This window comes from Phycodurus eques, chromosome 2, assembly GCF_024500275.1.
Source record: "Phycodurus eques isolate BA_2022a chromosome 2, UOR_Pequ_1.1, whole genome shotgun sequence".
NCBI classification, from domain to species: Eukaryota; Metazoa; Chordata; class Actinopteri; order Syngnathiformes; family Syngnathidae; genus Phycodurus; species Phycodurus eques.
The window spans coordinates 10,688,693-10,706,949 of NC_084526.1; the positions used below are offsets into that span (position 1 = coordinate 10,688,693).

Sequence of the window (18,257 nt, forward strand, 5' to 3'; positions counted from 1 at the left end):
TTTGAACACATTTAAACTAATTGAAACACATAAACACATTTGAACACCCACACAAGGATTGCAAACATAAATTTGTGTGATATGTGCCTTTGAAAGTCAGGGCCAGCTGGAGGGAAATTGGCAGGTTGGCTCAAGTAACTGTGAATATGTGTGTGAGTGTCTTGTGAGCTGTGGCTGACAGCAGCTCCTGCATGAGTGTGCTCTTGTGTTTGTGTATTAGTGTTCTCCTGGCATTCAATAAATGGCTAATATGTGCATAGGCGACTGTGGCTCTCCTTTTTTGTTAATATTTTAATATATACTGTACATATGTATAGTGGGAGGACTTAATTTCATAGGTTTTGCTTCTGCCCTTTAATTTGTAACCTGTACTCCCCCCCCTTTGTCAATGGGTAAATCTCCTTTTTTTGATTGGTTGAAATAATTGTTTTCTACTTCAACTTCTACATTCTTATTTGTCTCACGGGTGTATAATGAAGCTAAGCACTTTAAAATGTTAAAAAAAAAACACTTTGCCTTTAAAAATTGAAAGTTTCAATTTAACGACCTTAAGCTTTGAGAGGTTGCACTGTATACCGTTAGGCAAATGCCAGAAAGCACAATTACAATGTACGTTGGTGTGCTGACTTGTAGTGACATTGGTAAATTACCCTTTAATCAAGCATGCAAAGTATAGAAGAATATGTACATCATATATTTGTCAAAGGAGACACTTTTTACAATGGGGATAAATTTATCTTATTTCTCACATCATAAAGCAAGCCCTTAAGTCTTCCTCAGGTCTCCCCACGACCGATTTATCTGCATTTTACGAGGCACAGAATTGTTTAGTGTTAAATAATAATGCGATATCGTGGCTTACTGTGGATGTAGTTTGTAGAGCGTGCCATCCACCCCTACGGTGATGTTAAAATAGTCCAATCCACGGTTTTCTCTGATCTTATCAACCACTGCCGCCATTCCTGCCCCACAGAGCTGAGCGGCTCGACGTGACACTGCTCCACATACCTGTATAACAATTAAAAAAATAAAAAAACAACATCATCATCGCGACACTACCACACCACTTCACGCGTTATTGAATCTCATATCAGTTCACAAAACCTTGAAAGGAGACACACATTTCTACATCCGAAATTCCCCAACAGTCACACACAGAGCGCTTTCGCAAATCACAGTTGTGCAAATGTTATGCAAGTTTCAATATTTCCTCACAAATGTGCACGGACTGCATTTTCTCCTAAAACCCCAGCCAAGATGCAATAAAGTTCAAGAGTTTTTTTTGATAACCTTCTCTGTTGAGACTCGTAAGGGTGTGAAATGCAAGTAGAAGCGGTACAATGTTAAAATGCATATGTAAAAACATAATTTTCAAAATAGTATCAAACTCAAGATTGACGTTTGATACTATTTCGTATCAAACGTCAATCTTGAGTTTGATACTATTTTGAAAATTGGAGTCAAATATTGGGAAAAAAGATGAGGAGAGATTTACAACACACCAAGTGTGTTTTAGAGCAGCATGGGCTATAGTAGTCCTACTAGTAGTATTAGTAGTAATAGTACGTGTAGAAATCATAGTAATAGTAACTGAAAGATTAACAGATTAACAAAAAAAAATGATTGTGTGAATGTTGGGTATCAAGCAATCACATTAATGTTAAATCTAGTTTGTTTTAAATGACAAATGGTAAACATTTACCATTTAAACATTTCTCAACAGCTCCAAAACAAGATGGTACGTATATTTGCTCAGTATCGGGATGATGCATTAGTGTAAAGGTCCTCGATTCATTTCAAGCTTTGGTAGTTCAGCCCGTGACTATATTCATCAGCAACCACACACATTTTCTCAAGTGAGAAGTCACATTATTATTCAACATACCTCTTTGACAATGATACTGTCATCACAAGTGCTGTCCAGCCCTAAGTGTTGCAAGATGGACCTCACTTGAAGTAATGCCAATCTGTCACTGGAGAAATACACACAGAGTCGCCAGGATGAAGGAAAATGAAATTTTTTTAATAAAGTTGAGGGACTAAAATAACTAGGGAAGTGAATTTGGCAAAATGTAATTAGTAACAAATTAAATCGATTGTTATTCTCTGGCGGCACGGTGGACGACTGGTTAGGGCGTCAGCCTCACAGGTCTGAGGACCCGGGTTCAATCCCCGGCCCCGCCTGCGTGGAGTTTGCATGTTCTCCCCGTGCCTGCGTGGGTTTTCTCCGGGCACTCCGGTTTTCTCCCATATTCCAAAAACATGCATTAATTGGAGACTCTAAATTGCCCGTAGGCATGACTGTGAGTGCGAATGGTTGTCTGTTTCGATGTGCCCTGCGATTGGCTGGCAACCAGTTCAGGGTGTACCCCGCCTCCTGCCCGATGACAGCTGGGATAGGCTCCAGCACGCCCGCGACCCGAGTGAGGAGAAGCGGCTCAGAAAATGGATGGATGGATGTTATTCTCCCTGAATGTTCTGACTTCTTGTTGCAAAGTCTCGTATTGAGCAGGTCGAATATTGCTGCCCGACAGAGATTGATAATAGATTTTTTTGGTCACTTTTTAAATTGGACAAGTGAAATAAAACAAGTTTCCCATTTTCAGCTAATATATTCCAATGCATTGGTTGTTGAACATTGAATCACCAGCCCCTCTGCTGGTTGCATTCAAATACTCCAGTTTGCCTCCACTGCTTTAAGACACAATTAATCAACAATCAATTCCACATAAAATTGTGAGAATTTCTAATGATCAATTATTATTAATGCGTGTCCCTACTGAGAACATCAATGATGTAAGCTAGCATCTTGCAAAGGATGTTGCCAAATTAAAACGGACCACATTGAGGCGGTGTCTTACCTCTCAATCTGAGAGAGGAACTTTGTTTCAAAGATGCCTCTGGTTTTCAGCGTCTCTGAAATCTGCCCTCTGAAGAGGTAGCCCCTCTTGGTCAAATCTATTAGGATGTTCCGCACTATTTCGCCGAGGTACATGCCGCTGCACATTTTCTCATATCTGTAGTGTACAAACACACACAAACAAAGAAAATTATAAATACATCTACAGCGCATCCAGAAAGTACCGTAATTTCTCGTGTATAATGGGCATTTGTTTCCCCCCCCAAAAATGTCAAAACTCAATAGTGTGCATTATACATAGGTATAGGGGAACATGGAAAAAAAACTTTCACATCTTATAAATGTATGCCGCCATCTAGAGGTTATGACAAAGCTGTGCACTTTAACTCCAATATGCCACTGCCACCTAGAGGTTATGAGAAAGGTGTACACTTTCATTCTAATATTCCACCACTACCTAGAGGTTAGGAAAAAAGCGTAGCCTACCCTTTCATTCCAAAAGGCAGGGGGTACGTATGACTGTATGACTGATATGTACAATTGTGCTATGTTTACATACCATGGGTGAATGAGAATTTGTTTTAATTAATTTATTTATTTATTCATTTGTTTTTAAATACGACTGATGGCTGAACAACAACCATCATTAATTTCATTATGGTTTTGTTCAATGATAACGCTTTTCAGAATTAATTAATAGTTAATTATTGTATTTTGTTTTATATTTAGGTTTTACACAACTTCCCAACTTCATTGGAACTGGGGTGTGTATATGTGTTTTACCTCTGTTTTCCTGGATTGAGAGAGAAGTCATCTACAGCGTGGTCGTATTCCGTTCTGATGTCGTCTAGGCATCCATTATCGCCAAAGGCCCCCCACTCCATGTTGACGCACATTCGTCCTTTGTCAGAATCTATCATCTCAATGTTCTTCATCTCCTCCATGTAACACGCATTACTGCCGGTGCCTTCACGCAAATGTCCATGTTACATTGTTATTTGGATCCTCTCATAGAAGTTGCATTAACGAAATGTAACTGACCAGCAATGAGCCCAATCTCACATGTGGGCTCCTCGTACGCGCAGGTCATCATTGTGCCCACTGTGTCATTGACTATAGCCACGACATCCAGATCAAACTCCTTTAGAAAAAATAAATAAAAAAAATAGTTACATTGATTCTGAAGTCAACCAATTTGCTGCTTCAACGACCCTGAAGTTGATCAAAATTCAGACAAAAAACCACAACCCAAAACTCCACATCACCTTACCAGCTAGTATAATCTTCATAAGGGGGTTGTGCTTTTTCTTTGTTTTCAATCATTTTATTCCACCAAACAGGGGTACGAATGATGACAAAGAGTAAAAATGTGCATGCCAAGTAGGAAAGTAGTACATGTGCTGTCCAGGCAGCCAAGTACAATATGGCTTAGTTGACAATTAGTGAACTTTAATAACAGCGGAAGAATGAACATGACACAAAATTTCAGTTTCAATTTCACAATTACTGGAAAATTTCGAAGGCAATAAATTGACATTTACTGGAGAAAATGTTAACCATCAAAGGTACCTTAAGTCTTGTTGCGAAAAATTATCTTGCAGCATAATCTACTAAAATTAAATTAGTAAAGGTAATAAGTCAATAACATGAGAGACAAAAAAAAATGAAGGGGGTAGAATTTTGGAAAAACTGATTCTATTTAAAAATATGAGTTTCCATCCATGTCCACATATTGCAAAAATTATCTGTTAATTCCCATGCATTCTCATTAATGCCCATACGAAGTTTCCAAAATTATTTATAATAATCAAAGATAATTTGAGCTAAGGTGTTACTGATGGTTAAGGTGGGTCTACATTTTATCAACAACTATGAGCTTTTTTTCTTTTTTTTTTTACTTTGTATCTGTCGTACACCTGTAAAAAGAAGAATGTTAAAAAGTTTCTTAAAAGGATTCCCTGTACAGTTAGTATAGGTGTTAGGATGGCTAAATTCTCTAAAGATCATTTCTATTTTGATTATTTCTTAATTGGAAAAATAAGTTGTTATTATTAGTACGATTAGTGCCCTGGAAGGAGTTGTGTTTGACTATAAGTTTCAATTTACCCATTTCCTCTCTTCCTACCTCTCGCCTTTTAATGGCCTCTCTCAAAAGTCCCACCACATCTTCTCCTTCACAGTCTGTCGCTTTAAACCCTTTGGTCCACGTCACCAGGATGCCCTGTGTAGACGCACACACAGGCTCAGAACATTTCACTATTAGGCATGTGTAGAGACAACTAGAAATAGACAGGTGCTCACAGCATCCAGGCTGGTCTGAAGGCAGGGGAACGAGAAGGTGAAGCCCAGAGGAAGACGAGCGTTCTTCATTCCCATGTAGTCCAGGAAGTCACTTATACAATGCACAATGTGATCAAACAGCTGGAAGAGGAAAGGTATGATATGCTTGTAAAATTATGAGCAAGTGTGGCTGTGTGTTGATGCACACAAGTACAGTATTCGGAAGCCGCATCATGGTGGCATATATGGAGGTCATTTAAAACTATGATAGAGACTTTCAAGGACATTGTAAAATGTGACCTTCTTATACATCACTTAAACAGGCAGGTCAAGAGTTCAGAAATTATTTAAAAGCAATTCATGCACTTGGTGGTGAAAATAAATAAATAAATAAAAAACAAGAAGCCCTAATCTCTGTGATCTTAAAGTAATCATCCATTTTCTATAGCGCTTGTCATTAGGGTCACAGGTGAGCTGTCGACTATCCAAGTTGACTTTGGGCAAGAGGTAGGGTACACCCTGGACTGGTCGCCAGTCAATCGCAGTGCACATACAGTGGTGCCTTGAGAGACGAGTGACCGGACTTACGTGTTTTTGGGGATAAGAGCCATTGTTCGGACGATTTTTTTGCTTTGACCTATGAGCAAAAATTTGAGATATGAGCACTGTTTGATGGCCGTGAACTCAACTTAGCTCACTTCACAACATGCAGCAGTTTGGCAGATAGTGAAGAATTCAGCAAAAAAAAAAATAATAATAATAAAGAGGGTTCAAGCTGTTTAATGCCATTCCTAGTTAAAGATTACAGACAAACATAAATCAAAGAGAATTCCGCCTTGCGTATTTAAAACAACCACAAAGCTCAGCCTTTCAGTCCATTATCTGAATGCTAACGTTAAATAGCATCTATGTTGTGGTGCTATAACCGTTTAAGAAACTGACTGAACACAAACGGTGCAACAACACATGGAGAGAGACAATGTAACAGTTCTCAGTCATATATTCTTTAGCTTGGGCAAAGAATGACATATTAGTGCCTTACTGATGAGCTGTGAGGAGTGAGGATGTCTCAATGCACAGTTTATCCATCTGTTTTGTCTTATACTGCCCCCAGGTGCCCAAGGCGGGCATACCAAAAAGTGCCGCACAATGGCCATTCAACTTCTACAGTGTAATTGATATTAATATATTAATTAATATTAATTATGTCATGTATGTTTTAATACATCCATCCATCCATCCATTTTCTGAGCCGCTTCTCCTCACTAGGGTCGCGGGCGTGCTGGAGCCTATCCCAGCTAACATCGGGCGGGCGGCGGGGTACACCCTGAACTGGTTGCCAGCCAATCGCAGGGCACATTGACACAGACAACCATTTGCACTCACAGTCATGCCGACGGGCAATTTAGAGTCTCCAATTAATGCATGTTTTTGGGATGTGGGAGGAAACCGGAGTGCCCGGAGAAAACCCACGCAGGCACGGGGAGAACATGCAAACTCCACACAGGCGGGGCCGGGGATTGAACCCGGGTCCTCAGAACTGTGAGGCTGACGCTCTAACCAGTCGTCCCCCGTGCCGCCTGTTTTAATACAGTACAATATTATTTTTCAGCATGCTCACATTAAACTTGTATCTCAAGGCACCATTGCATGTTACTTAAAACATTATCTATGCTGTAAATAAAAGCTTTATGGTTAAGCCAGTTTGAGTTTTAACTTTTCAGGTCAACTTTTTTTTTGTTTTGTTTTGTTTTGTTTTTGTTTTGTTTTTTTTAAAGTGAAGCAAAGGTCTAAAGGTAATAGACAGGATTACCTTGACAAAAAGGGTCAAGTCACCACTAATCCCAAACACCACGCCAGCCAGTCTACATTAAACCTGCTACTGAGCTGATTACAAGCTTACCATTGAACTGGCAGGTCTCCACTTTCTAGCTGCCACTCCCACCTTTCCCTCATCACCAAGTACAGTTTATTCAGTTTCACTTACATTCTCAGACTTTCACTTTTGTATATTATTTTAGCGAGTGAGTACCTTTATCTTCACACCAGCTCTGAATGCGAGTACTTTCCACACACTTTACATCTATTTTGTCATGTGATATGCTGCCCCCTAGTTGTTTGACATGTAATGCACAAGGTTTTCATTTGGATGACAAACCCACCTCCTCTCCTGTTCCCTGCATCACTTCGAGGGGAATGGCATAGATCTTGTTGTGCATCTCCACTGTTCTCTTCTTCCCAGAGCGAATTTTGACCATCAGAACTCTAAAGTTGGTTCCCCCTAAATCCAAAGCCAGGAAATCGCCATTTTCTGAAGTCAGACAGAGACACGTGTAGACAAAATAATCAGTGCAATTCAAACTTTAAATGTGCTTTAATGTTCATGGCTTGCATTGAACTGAATAAACTAATTAGGTTTATATATTTTTTTTAAATATGCAAACACCTCGAACGTGTTCAAAGTGGGAATTTACAGTAGGTGTGACATCTTATCAAAAACAAATCCTGGAGTGAGGAAGCTGGTCTGGCTAGCATAAAACTTTCTCACTGCAGACCGCTGTTTATATGAAAGTCAGGTCAGAATGTGCGTGAGAGTACACGGTGACATGACATAGCTCCTTAGGCTGCAGATAAAGCCTTCACCGTTTGCTCCTACTGTTCCAAGTCATGTACTTGGTGTTTGGCTGTTATCTAACGTAAAAAGCTGTCTGACAGTGCCAAACACCAAAAAGCACTGTACAGAGACAAATAACATATGTCCATATAGGGCATTTATGCACCTTGTCTGTTGAGTCCTCACAAAAAAATGGGCAAAAGAATAATGTTTTGGTTGTGTCTAACCTGAGCCATCAGGAGTGCTGCACACAAAAGTTGGCAACATTTTGACTGTGGCGGACTCCTGCGTGGCCTTCGAAAGGCCATTTTGGATCTCAGTCCTCATTCGTCTCTTTACCTAAAGAAACATACAACACCTTCATAAGTACAACAGAACTTTAGTCTCACACGGACACGAAAGAAAACACTTTCATTCATCCCTCGTCACCTCCAGCAGCTGATCAGTCATGAGGCGGAACTCCGCCAGAGTTTGTGCAATTTGCCGCGACTGCTCGGCGAGTCTGTAGGCCACGGCCGTCACCATGGCGGCTCCTTTTCCACTGCCGCTCTCTGACAGAAGGAAGCGCACATCAGAGTCCGGGACTAGCCGACGGACTGTCTTATGAAGACGACGGGCATACCTGAAGTAGATTTGTCAAAGAGGTAGTCATTGTGAAGTTCAGAAATACTTGTATTATTGTGGTTGTGGTGTTCCATTAGATTGTGCACAAACAGACCAAAACATATAGATTGTGCAAGCAATAATAGATTAATAAAAATACAAATAGTGAGCAGAATCTAGCTCAATGTAATGAAGTACAGCTTCTTCTTTAAAAAGGGGAACTAAACCCGTTATGTCAAAACTTCCTATGATATTGTAAATGTGCATATCTTCTGTATCTGATGCTGTTTACGTAACTCTATGAAATATTCATTCATTCATTTTCTGTACCGCTTATCCTCACTAGTGTTGCGGGCATGCTGGAGCCTATCCCAGCTGACTCTGGGCGAGAGGCGGGGTATATCCTGAATCGGTCGTCAGCCAATTGCAGGGCACATATAACCAACCACCCTTTCATTCACACCTACAGGCAATTTAGAGTCTTCAATTAACCTACCATGCATGTTTTTGGGATGTGGGAGGAAACCGGATTGCCCGGAGAAAACCCACGCAGGCACGGGGAGAACATGCAAACTCCACACAGGAGAGGCCGGATTTGAACCCGGGTCCTCAGAACTGTGACACAGATGTGCCAACCAGTTGTCCTATGAAGTATTTATTCGAAAAAAATATATGCTTAAAACACTGCATCTACTCGCCTACGGGGGCTGAAATTTTTACATCATAACGTGTGCCAAGTCGCGTGAATGTGACGTATAGCAGTCAATCCTTCCGGCGTTAGCGGCTAACAGCTAGCTATGTTGGCCTTTCGCCCACAGCACTCAGGCCTTGGCCAGTGTTGATGTTGGTGGCAATGGTAGGCTTATATGATGGTAACATAAAATGCGGTCAGGACAGCCTGCAGTCAAGAAGTCAAGCCAGCCCCCAACAATTGTTCATACTAAGCATTACGGTAACACGTCGCCAACACGCGGTGAGGGCCAACTTCAACTTAAAAGCCTAACAACACATTGATCTCTAATGTATTACTGGTCACACTTTTATTTTGAAGGCCCTCGCAATGCGTTGTGGCGGATGCTGAATATATATAACTCTGTCTGGTTTTGTCAGTAAACAAAGCGCCCTGGAAGGAAGGGCTGATACACGACAGCATTCTTTGCTGTGCACCTGGAAGTGCACGGCAAAGAATTTTCATAACTTCCACTAACCGGGCTAAATTTACTGTAGCTCCTCCCCAACATACCAAGATGTTAGTCTCTCAGTCAAGATGCATCAATTCAATACTTCCTTGACACCAATTAATATACTACTTCTCTATTTAGATAAGGCTTTGGCAGCATCTTAGAGTGTTTTAGAAAGAGCACAAAAAGCGCAAATAGGTGAATTCTATATCGTGACCTGCGAATAAGTAGGAGATTTCTAATTATGATTTATTACCTTATGTTTTGGATGGTGGATGTAGTGTAAATAAATGAATGTGTTTCCATGAGTGTTTGTATGACTCACTGTGGGTGCATCTTGTAGAGAGATCCGTCGATGCCAACAGTGGTGCGCAGTCGGGCCACACCTTTGTTCTCCTTGAGTCTCTTGAGGATGCCCGCTAACACCGCTGCTATCAGGTTGGCAGAGCGGAAAGACACAATGGTACAAACCTAAGGGAGCGGATGAGGGAGGGATAACACATTTTTAAAAATCCATCGATCCTTTTTTCAAACCGCTTATTAAAGGGTCATGCAAAAGTGGAATCTATCTATCTATGATCTGGTGTAGCAGGCGAGGTTACCCCTGGATTTAATACCTGTTAATCACATGCCTAACACATTTAGACACAACCATTCAAACTCACTTTCACAGCTATGGTCAGTATTGGTCTACAATTAACCGAACAAACATTTTTGACTGTGGGAGGAAGCCAGACTAGAGGGTAAAAGGTACCAGAATTAGGCCAGACTCCATTCCAGGAAGGATTCTTTTATGGTCTATTTTGGCAACAATACTCACATGTTGAACGGCGAAGCAGTCGTCATCTGAGGGCTCTACGCCAAGTCTGGTTAAAATCTCTTTGGCCTTGGTTAATCCCTCCTTACTCCTAAACAAGACAGACTGTGATGTAATCTTATAAAGCAGGGTGTCCTAAACTTTTTCAGATCAACTCAAGGGTGGCATTATTCAAAGTTGGAACCTTCCAATGAGAATAAATGGGAATTAATGAGACTACAGAGAAAATTATGAGATGAAAAATTGCTGATATTTGAGGTTTGATTATGAAGGAAGTAGACAATGTTGAAGTGAAAAAGACATCTTGCAGCATAAACTTGGCTACTGGGGTTTAGAGATATTTATTCTGTCAAACCAAAGATCAAGGTTTAAGACATCAAAAATAAATTAGACAATCCATTAATAATGGCAGAGTCAACCTCTGAAAAAAATTGATTTTAAAATGCTGCCTGCTATTTTGTGAAAATGCACATTATTATCAATATGCTTGTATATAAATATATATATATGTTATACTGTATCCTGTTAATTCCCATGGACAATGTCCAAGTTGCAGCCAAATTAGAAATTCAGTTCGTTGCTGTGACATTAAACTTACTTATATATTGCCTTTTGGTCACAATCCTATACATTTAGGAATGGCTTCTATAAACTAACAGATTACAGTTCATAGTCCCTGTGAAGAGGAGCAGAGCATGGACCCCACTAGGGCTGCAACGAATACTCGAGTATTTCGAGGACTTTTTTTCTGCCTCGGGGATCCGCTTATTTAACTCATTGACTGCCCGCCCTCTCAGTTTGATACGGTTTGCATATACAGTAACTACCTGTTAATAGCAGGAAATAGTTAATTGTGAAGCTCAGCAGAGCAAACGCACGATGACAACATGCTTACGTCATCAATGCTAGGTCCTCATATTTGACTCAAGGAGTGGGAAAATGGCGCAATTACACTAGGCCACTCAACTGCTTCCGTACAAAAACTACAAATTACAGAAACCGCAATTGCGGGCTAATTTGCCTCATGGCATTGAGAGCTCGAACTAATCACTGAGCAGTGACTGCAATTGACTCGTTACACTGCCATATTTGGATTTGTCCAGCACTGCCGTGATCGTGTGTGTCTTTGAACCACAGTGAGTACTCTTTTTAGAGATTTATGTTTGTATTATGCTCAATTGTCATGCCGCTGTGTTTACTGCCTTTTTCTGTGACTGTTTTTGGCTCCTTGATGATTTGATTACATTCCGTTACATACTTAATGACAATCCATAAGCGCAACTTTGGTTAATAATGTGGTTACATTTCGTCTATTGGTTCATGTTGTGCCATTGTGTTATTTGTATAATGTGCACTTTCTCTCAAGGTGTCTTCATTTGAGTTCAGTCAGGTGGTCTATAAACTCATAAACGGCACAGCCATGAACCTATACTGCAGTGTCACATGCTAAAATGCTAGCTGCTCAAGTCAATGTGCCATTTATAATTAATGCCGTATGTTTTTTATACTTACAAAAATGCTCAGCTTAAATTCATCCATCCATGTTCTGAGCCGCTTCTCCTCACTAGGGTCGCGGGCGTGCTGGAGCCTATCCCAGCTAACATCGGGCGGGCGGCGGGGTACACCCTGAACTGGTTGCCAGCCAATCGCAGGGCACATTGACACAGACAACCATTTGCACTCACAGTCTCCAATTAATGCATGTTTTTGGGATGTGGGAGGAAACCGGAGTGCCCGGAGACAACCCACGCAGGCACGGGGAGAACATGCAAACTCCACACAGGCGGGGCCGGGGATTGAACCCGGGTCCTCAGACCTGTGAGGCTGACGCCCTAACCAGTCGTCCCCCGTGCCGCCTCAGCTTAAATTGATTTATATATATATATATTTTTTTTATATATATTTGTGTTTGAAAATGCCTCATTGAAAATGTTTAGAGACAAGAAAGTACTGTTTGCTGCTCAATCTGAATTTAATTTTCTTCTTAATTTTTAGACTTTAAACACTAAATTGAATTTTATTTAAATTTAAAATATATATATATATATTTATCCCAATACTCGGTTATTGGATAAGATTTTTTTGGGGACACTCTAATACTAAAATATTCAATAGCTGCAGCCCTAGACCTCACAAACATAACGTAACAATTTAACCTTTAACCCCTACAACCATGTTCCATATCATTTCAGGCCCAATGGAGGACACCTTTGTGCAACCTGAGAGCATTCTCTATTGGGTCCCTACCTGCAAAAATTAGAGCAGCTACCGCTGTAGAAATATGCAGATCTCTACTCAAGACTTATTTCTCCACTCTTGCATTTGATTAAACCACACCTAGTATGCAATTAGTCTCTTGCCCTGGGTCACCCCCTGACATCTGGATTTTGGCCTGTTTTACTGCCGCTTCTCCGCTCTGTCGTCCTTAAACAATCTTTTATGATAAAGGGCAATAAAACATTAACTTGATAAGGTACTGACTGGAATGAGCAATTGAATCATTCATGATGCACATCAAGTTTGCCTTTTGAAATACGACTTACTTCTCAATGGCAGAAACGTGCTTGGTTTCAATCTTCCCTTTAGTAAGAAGCTCAGCAGTGATCCTTCCCTCAAACAGCAGACCCTCTCTGGCCATCTTGACCAGAATGAGACGGACCAGCTCGCCCATGTACATTCCGCTAACCATCTTCTCAAACCTACAGCCGTAACAAATTATAAAAAGAAAAGTAACAGTAAGGGTTGAAATTTGTTGTCCCTGAATATTAAGTTCTTCATCATATGAAGACATTTTGGACAATTCTATTGGATTCTATATTTTTTCAAGTGTGTAGAATGACTAGCAATGAAAAGGCATTTGTAGAATATTCTTGTCGTTTATTTAGCAGGAGCTGGACTACTGACTTAATGTGTGTCACGTCGCAGACAGTGTGCATATTGAACATTGAATTTTTCAACATGAACCCTATTTCCTTTGTTTGCCTGGGACAGCGGTTTTTTTCTCTTTTTTTTTTTTTTTTTAATACACCAAGAACTACCTAAAAATCCTAAGCTCGCCAAGCACCACCATTATGGACAACATTAAAATACAGTAGGCGCCTGCGTTCATCAGAACCCCCCTATATTTAATTTTATTGTAAGCAACTGCAACATTATGCGCAGTTCGAACATTAACACTGTGCTTAAATATTGAAAATAAAAACTGTAGTTAAATAACAAATAAATAAAAAATGCATTGCACATAAAAGTTACAAAAAAATGTATCTAAATAAATGTTTAAAAACAAACCGTTCTTAAAGATTAAATGCAAATGCAACAAACTTAAAAATTAAATACAACTGAACCATACTAAGACAGTGATACTTTCCTTGTGCTACTTGAGGGAGCCCACATACGACTTGTGGTACCAGTGCCACACTGGCTAAGGACGTACTCAGATATTTAAATAAAACATTTTGGAACACCTTTTATTTTCTTCGATGAGCCATGCCAAAGAGGATTTTCTGTTCTATTTTCACTTCATATACAGCATACATCCCAATACATTTATTCCCATCCATCCATTTTCCGTACCGCTTAACCTTTCAAGGATTGCAGGCTTGGTTGAGAGGCGGGGTATGCCCTGAACTGGTCGCCACCCAATTGCAGGGCACATATAAACAACCATTTACACTCACATTCACACCTACGAACAATTTAAAGTCTTCAATCAATTTTTGGAACGTGGGAGGAAACCGGAGTGCCCAAAGAAAACCCACACAGGCACGGGGAGAACATGCCAACTCCACACAGGCGAGGACGGATTTGACCAGGGACCTCAGAACTGTGAGGCAGATGTGCTAACTAGTTGTCCACCGTGCCGCCCATTTCTTCCCATATTGTAAAATATATATCGTCGTCTGTGCCTCAAAAGTACATAAAAAAAAAGAGTATACAAATGTAATACTGTTCCAATATAAAAACAGCCGCATGAGTGGGCCAAAGTGACGTACAGCTGTTTGCCGGGGTTGAGAGAACCTCGGTCAATCTCTCGGTCAAACTCCGTCCGGATGTTCTCCAGCCAGCCGTCGTCTCCAAATGCGCCCCACTCAGTGTTCACACACATCCTGCCTTCGTCGCCCTCCACCAGGTCGATGTGACGAAGCTCCTCCATGTAGCACGCATTGGTGCCAGTTCCTAAAGGAAATGTAATCATGAATAAATTCCTGTATGCACTCAGCTCTCGTTTGGGAACAAAGTGGACACACCGATGATGATTCCGACTTCACAGCGTTGGTCGTCGAAGCCACACGTCATCATGGTTCCGACGGTATCGTTCACCACAGCCATGATGTCAGCTTCATAGTCCTGAGAGAAATGGGAAAGACTTCAGTCATGGCAGCCCTTCATGATAACATGCTGCTCTACAAAAACTCCAGTGGCGGTGAAGACATGGCTTACTCCTCGTTGTTTGATGGCTTTGTTGAGCAGCTTGACGACATCCATGCCCTCCACTCCGCTCGCCTTGAAGCGCTTCGTCCACGTTAACAGAGTGCTCTGCAGACAGACAAAGCAAAGCCTGTCACTGAAGCTGCAACAACACTACAAAAAAACATCTGAGGTGTCTGATCGGTAAGAAATACACATTTAGCCCCAAAAAACTTCTCTTATTCAACAAAACCCTTTTACTGCTCTAAAACCAAAAAAACTCATATAGAGGGAAAAAATGCAATTGTCGCAAAAACTCAAATGCCGATTGGTTCTGCCATGCAATAAGTTCCTCTCTCAGCCCGTTGCCTGCGCTGAGAGGTTTTTCTGTACGTTTCTGTATGAGAGGTTTCTCCAATGAGCGTGACAGTTTCTTTGGGTGAGCATGAGAGAATTTTTGTTGGGTGTAAGAGGTTATTTCGACCACTAAAGCATCTCATAGTTTAGCACCACGATTGACACGGAGACATTGGGAAACAAGATGGCTGTGATAAATGAAGAGGAAATTGTCAGGTGTTTGGAATAGTTTTACCTCGTCCAGTTTGGTTTGCTGGCAAGGGAAGGAGAAGGTGAACCCAACTGGCAGCTTCTTGTCTTTAATCTTTTGTTTTTCCATGAAGTCACCCAGACACTCTGCCACATGGTCGAATAACTGGAACAAGGTGGTGACGGAGGTGTGAATGAAAGTGTGTGTGTATGTGAATGTGCATGTGTGCGTGCGAACACACTCTTGCTCCGCTCCCATGCATGATGTCCTCTGGTGTGTCATAGATCTGGCTCTCCATCTGAACAGTCTGCTTCTTCTCGTGACTGACTTTGACGCGAAGGATCCTGAAGGCACTTCCTCCCAAATCCAAAGCAATGAAGTCGCCTTTCTCTGTGGAGAAAAAATAAGTCAAGAAAGAGCTGGAAGGAGATAGTGGGAGCAATGTAAAATAACAGCTTCAACATTATTGTGATGATATATTTTACACCATCTAAGAATGACCTTGCCGATCAGTCTATTTTAAAAATGTGGCCCAGGGCAAAAGTTTGCGCACCCCTGGTATGGAATAAGGTCAATATGTTTTCCCTTTTTTTCCAATGGCATGAAATCACCTATTTTGGTACTCTATAAAATTGCTGGGCCAGCCAGAACACCTCTTGTATTGTGCATCCATGATAGGATAACAGTTGAAAGTTGTGTGTAGTGTTCATACAAACTTTGCTACACACTACACTACAGTGGATTTCATCATCTACGGTCCATAATATAATCAAAAGGTTCAGAGAATCTGGATAAATCACTGCATGTAAGTGGCAAGGCCGAAAACCAACATTGAATGCCCGTGACCTTCGATCCCTCAGGCGGCACTTCATCAAAAACCGACATCAATGTGTAAAGGATACCACCACATGGGCTCAGGAACACTTCAAAAAACCAATGTCAGTAAATACAGTTCGGTGCTACATCCCTAAGTCCAACTTGAAACTCTACTATGCAAAGCAAAAGCCATTTCTCAACAACACCCAGAAACGCCCCCGGCTTCTCTGGGCTCAAGCTCATCTAAGATGGACTGATGCAAAGTGGAAAAGTGTTCTGTGGTCCGACGAGTCCACATTTGAAATTGATTTTAGAAATTGTGGACGTCATGTCCTCCGGGCCAAAGAAGAAAAGAACCATCTGGACTGTTATGGACGCAAAGTTCAAAAGCCAGCATCTGTGATGGCATCGGGCTGTGTTAGTGCCAATGGGATGGGTAACGTACACATGTGTGAAGGCACCATTAATGCTGAAAGGTACATACAGGTTTTGGAGAAACATATGGTGCCATCCAAGCAACGTTTTTTTTCATGGACGCCCCTGCTTATTTCAGCCAGACAATGCCAAACCACATTCTGCATGTGTTACAACAGCGAGGCTTCGTAGTAAAACATCAAAATGTTGTTCTGTCTCGCCAGTCTCATCCACGCTGTTGTGTTTGCAATAACTTTTTTTTGTTTAAGCGATACATTTTTTGATTAGTTAAGCAAACCCTTACAATGCCGCCGAAGCACTGTGCCCCTGCGAAAGCTTCCTCCGGGGTGCCCAAGAGGAAGAAGATGATGACCATCAGCGAAAAAGTGAAACTTTTAGATTTGATCAAAGAGGGCAGAAGTTATGCATCTGTACTAGACTGGCCTGGCTGCAGTCCAGACCTGTCTCCCATTGAAAACATGTGGCGCATTATGAACCGTAAAATACGACAACGGAGACCCCGGACTGTTGAACAGCTGAAGCTGTACATCAAGCAAGAATGGGAAAGAATTCCACCTACAAAGCTTCAACAATTAGTGTACTCAGTTCCCAAACGTTTTTATTGAATGTTGTTTCAAGAAAAGGTGATGTAACACAGTGGTAAACACTTTTTTGGAACATGTTGCAGCCATAAAATTCTAAGTTAATGATTATTTGCTAAAAACAATAAGGTTGATGAGTTTGAACATTAAATAGCTTGTCTTTGTAGTGTATTCAATTAAATATAGGTTGAACATGATTTGCAAATCATTGTATTCTGTTTTATTTATGTTTAACACAACATCCCAACTTCATTGGAATTGGGGTTGTATGTTTATTTTTTTTTAAACAGTTCATCATCATTCATCGAACAGTGAGTACGTGGGGTGAGTAGGTGGGGCTCCACTGTACTTTTTTAGCTTGTCAACAATTCCACTTCTAATTGAATGTAGGTTGAAAGTTAATTACACAACATTTCTTCCGCACAACCGTCCGGAAGAAATCAAATATGTTCCTCAGTCCCAAAACAAAAGTGAAGATTCCAGGAAATGACTATGAGTCAGTGTGAAGGCGATTTTTACAATAAGGTTTCTAACATTTGTATAGTCTCTTCAGAACTGGTGAGTTTCAACAGCAGTATATTTACAACTGTTTTATGGCTTTCAGATTAGATAAAGTGCAACTGTCTTAACAATATAAAATCTAATTTCAAGCTCAAGGTCAGTGATGCAGGTAATTCATTACACAGTAACATTTTGAGTAACGAGCAAAGTAACGCGTTACTTTTCCCGGAAAAGTAATTAGACTACAGTTACTTCTTCAAGCCAACAATAGTTACTTTTGCATCATCAATATCTCTCACCAAACAGTAATTTGTAGCTGGTGACTCAAACAAAGAGCAGTCCAAGTGTGTGTTAGCATTTAACTGAGACCACCCTTTTTTCCAACGAATAGAAGAAAGCAATTGGGAAGTGATTGTTGTTTCTACAATGCACAGTGACGCAGTGCAGTACCATAAAAGTGCAAAGAAATGCACGCTTTCCTGCCGCCACACTATTTTTGTTATTTTGCTTAGTAAAAAGTGTATTTGATTATTGTTGCTTTTTTAGTTACACATTAAGAATAAATTTTTACTGGCGTGTTAAACGCCCAATGCATTGTGGTTTAATTATTCATAC

The 18,257-nt window shown here is 40.7% G+C and overlaps 1 protein-coding gene across 1 annotated transcript in view; it reads right to left on the reverse strand.

The window, feature by feature from the left end:
- Positions 1 to 18,257, reverse strand: part of hk1 (hexokinase 1) — a 31,534-nt gene that overhangs the window by 2,284 nt on the left and 10,993 nt on the right. Inside the window, exons 3-20 of the mRNA XM_061666714.1 lie at positions 15,551 to 15,699; positions 15,355 to 15,474; positions 14,796 to 14,891; positions 14,603 to 14,702; positions 14,348 to 14,531; positions 12,899 to 13,054; positions 10,359 to 10,446; positions 9,864 to 10,009; positions 8,184 to 8,376; positions 7,982 to 8,093; positions 7,303 to 7,451; positions 5,162 to 5,281; positions 4,986 to 5,081; positions 3,902 to 4,001; positions 3,644 to 3,827; positions 2,862 to 3,017; positions 1,886 to 1,973; positions 863 to 1,008 (exon numbers count right to left, since the gene is read on the reverse strand). Coding sequence (XP_061522698.1) covers positions 863 to 1,008; positions 1,886 to 1,973; positions 2,862 to 3,017; positions 3,644 to 3,827; positions 3,902 to 4,001; positions 4,986 to 5,081; positions 5,162 to 5,281; positions 7,303 to 7,451; positions 7,982 to 8,093; positions 8,184 to 8,376; positions 9,864 to 10,009; positions 10,359 to 10,446; positions 12,899 to 13,054; positions 14,348 to 14,531; positions 14,603 to 14,702; positions 14,796 to 14,891; positions 15,355 to 15,474; positions 15,551 to 15,699 — 2,383 coding nt within the window. The remainder of the gene's footprint in view (positions 1 to 862; positions 1,009 to 1,885; positions 1,974 to 2,861; positions 3,018 to 3,643; positions 3,828 to 3,901; positions 4,002 to 4,985; positions 5,082 to 5,161; positions 5,282 to 7,302; positions 7,452 to 7,981; positions 8,094 to 8,183; positions 8,377 to 9,863; positions 10,010 to 10,358; positions 10,447 to 12,898; positions 13,055 to 14,347; positions 14,532 to 14,602; positions 14,703 to 14,795; positions 14,892 to 15,354; positions 15,475 to 15,550; positions 15,700 to 18,257) is intronic.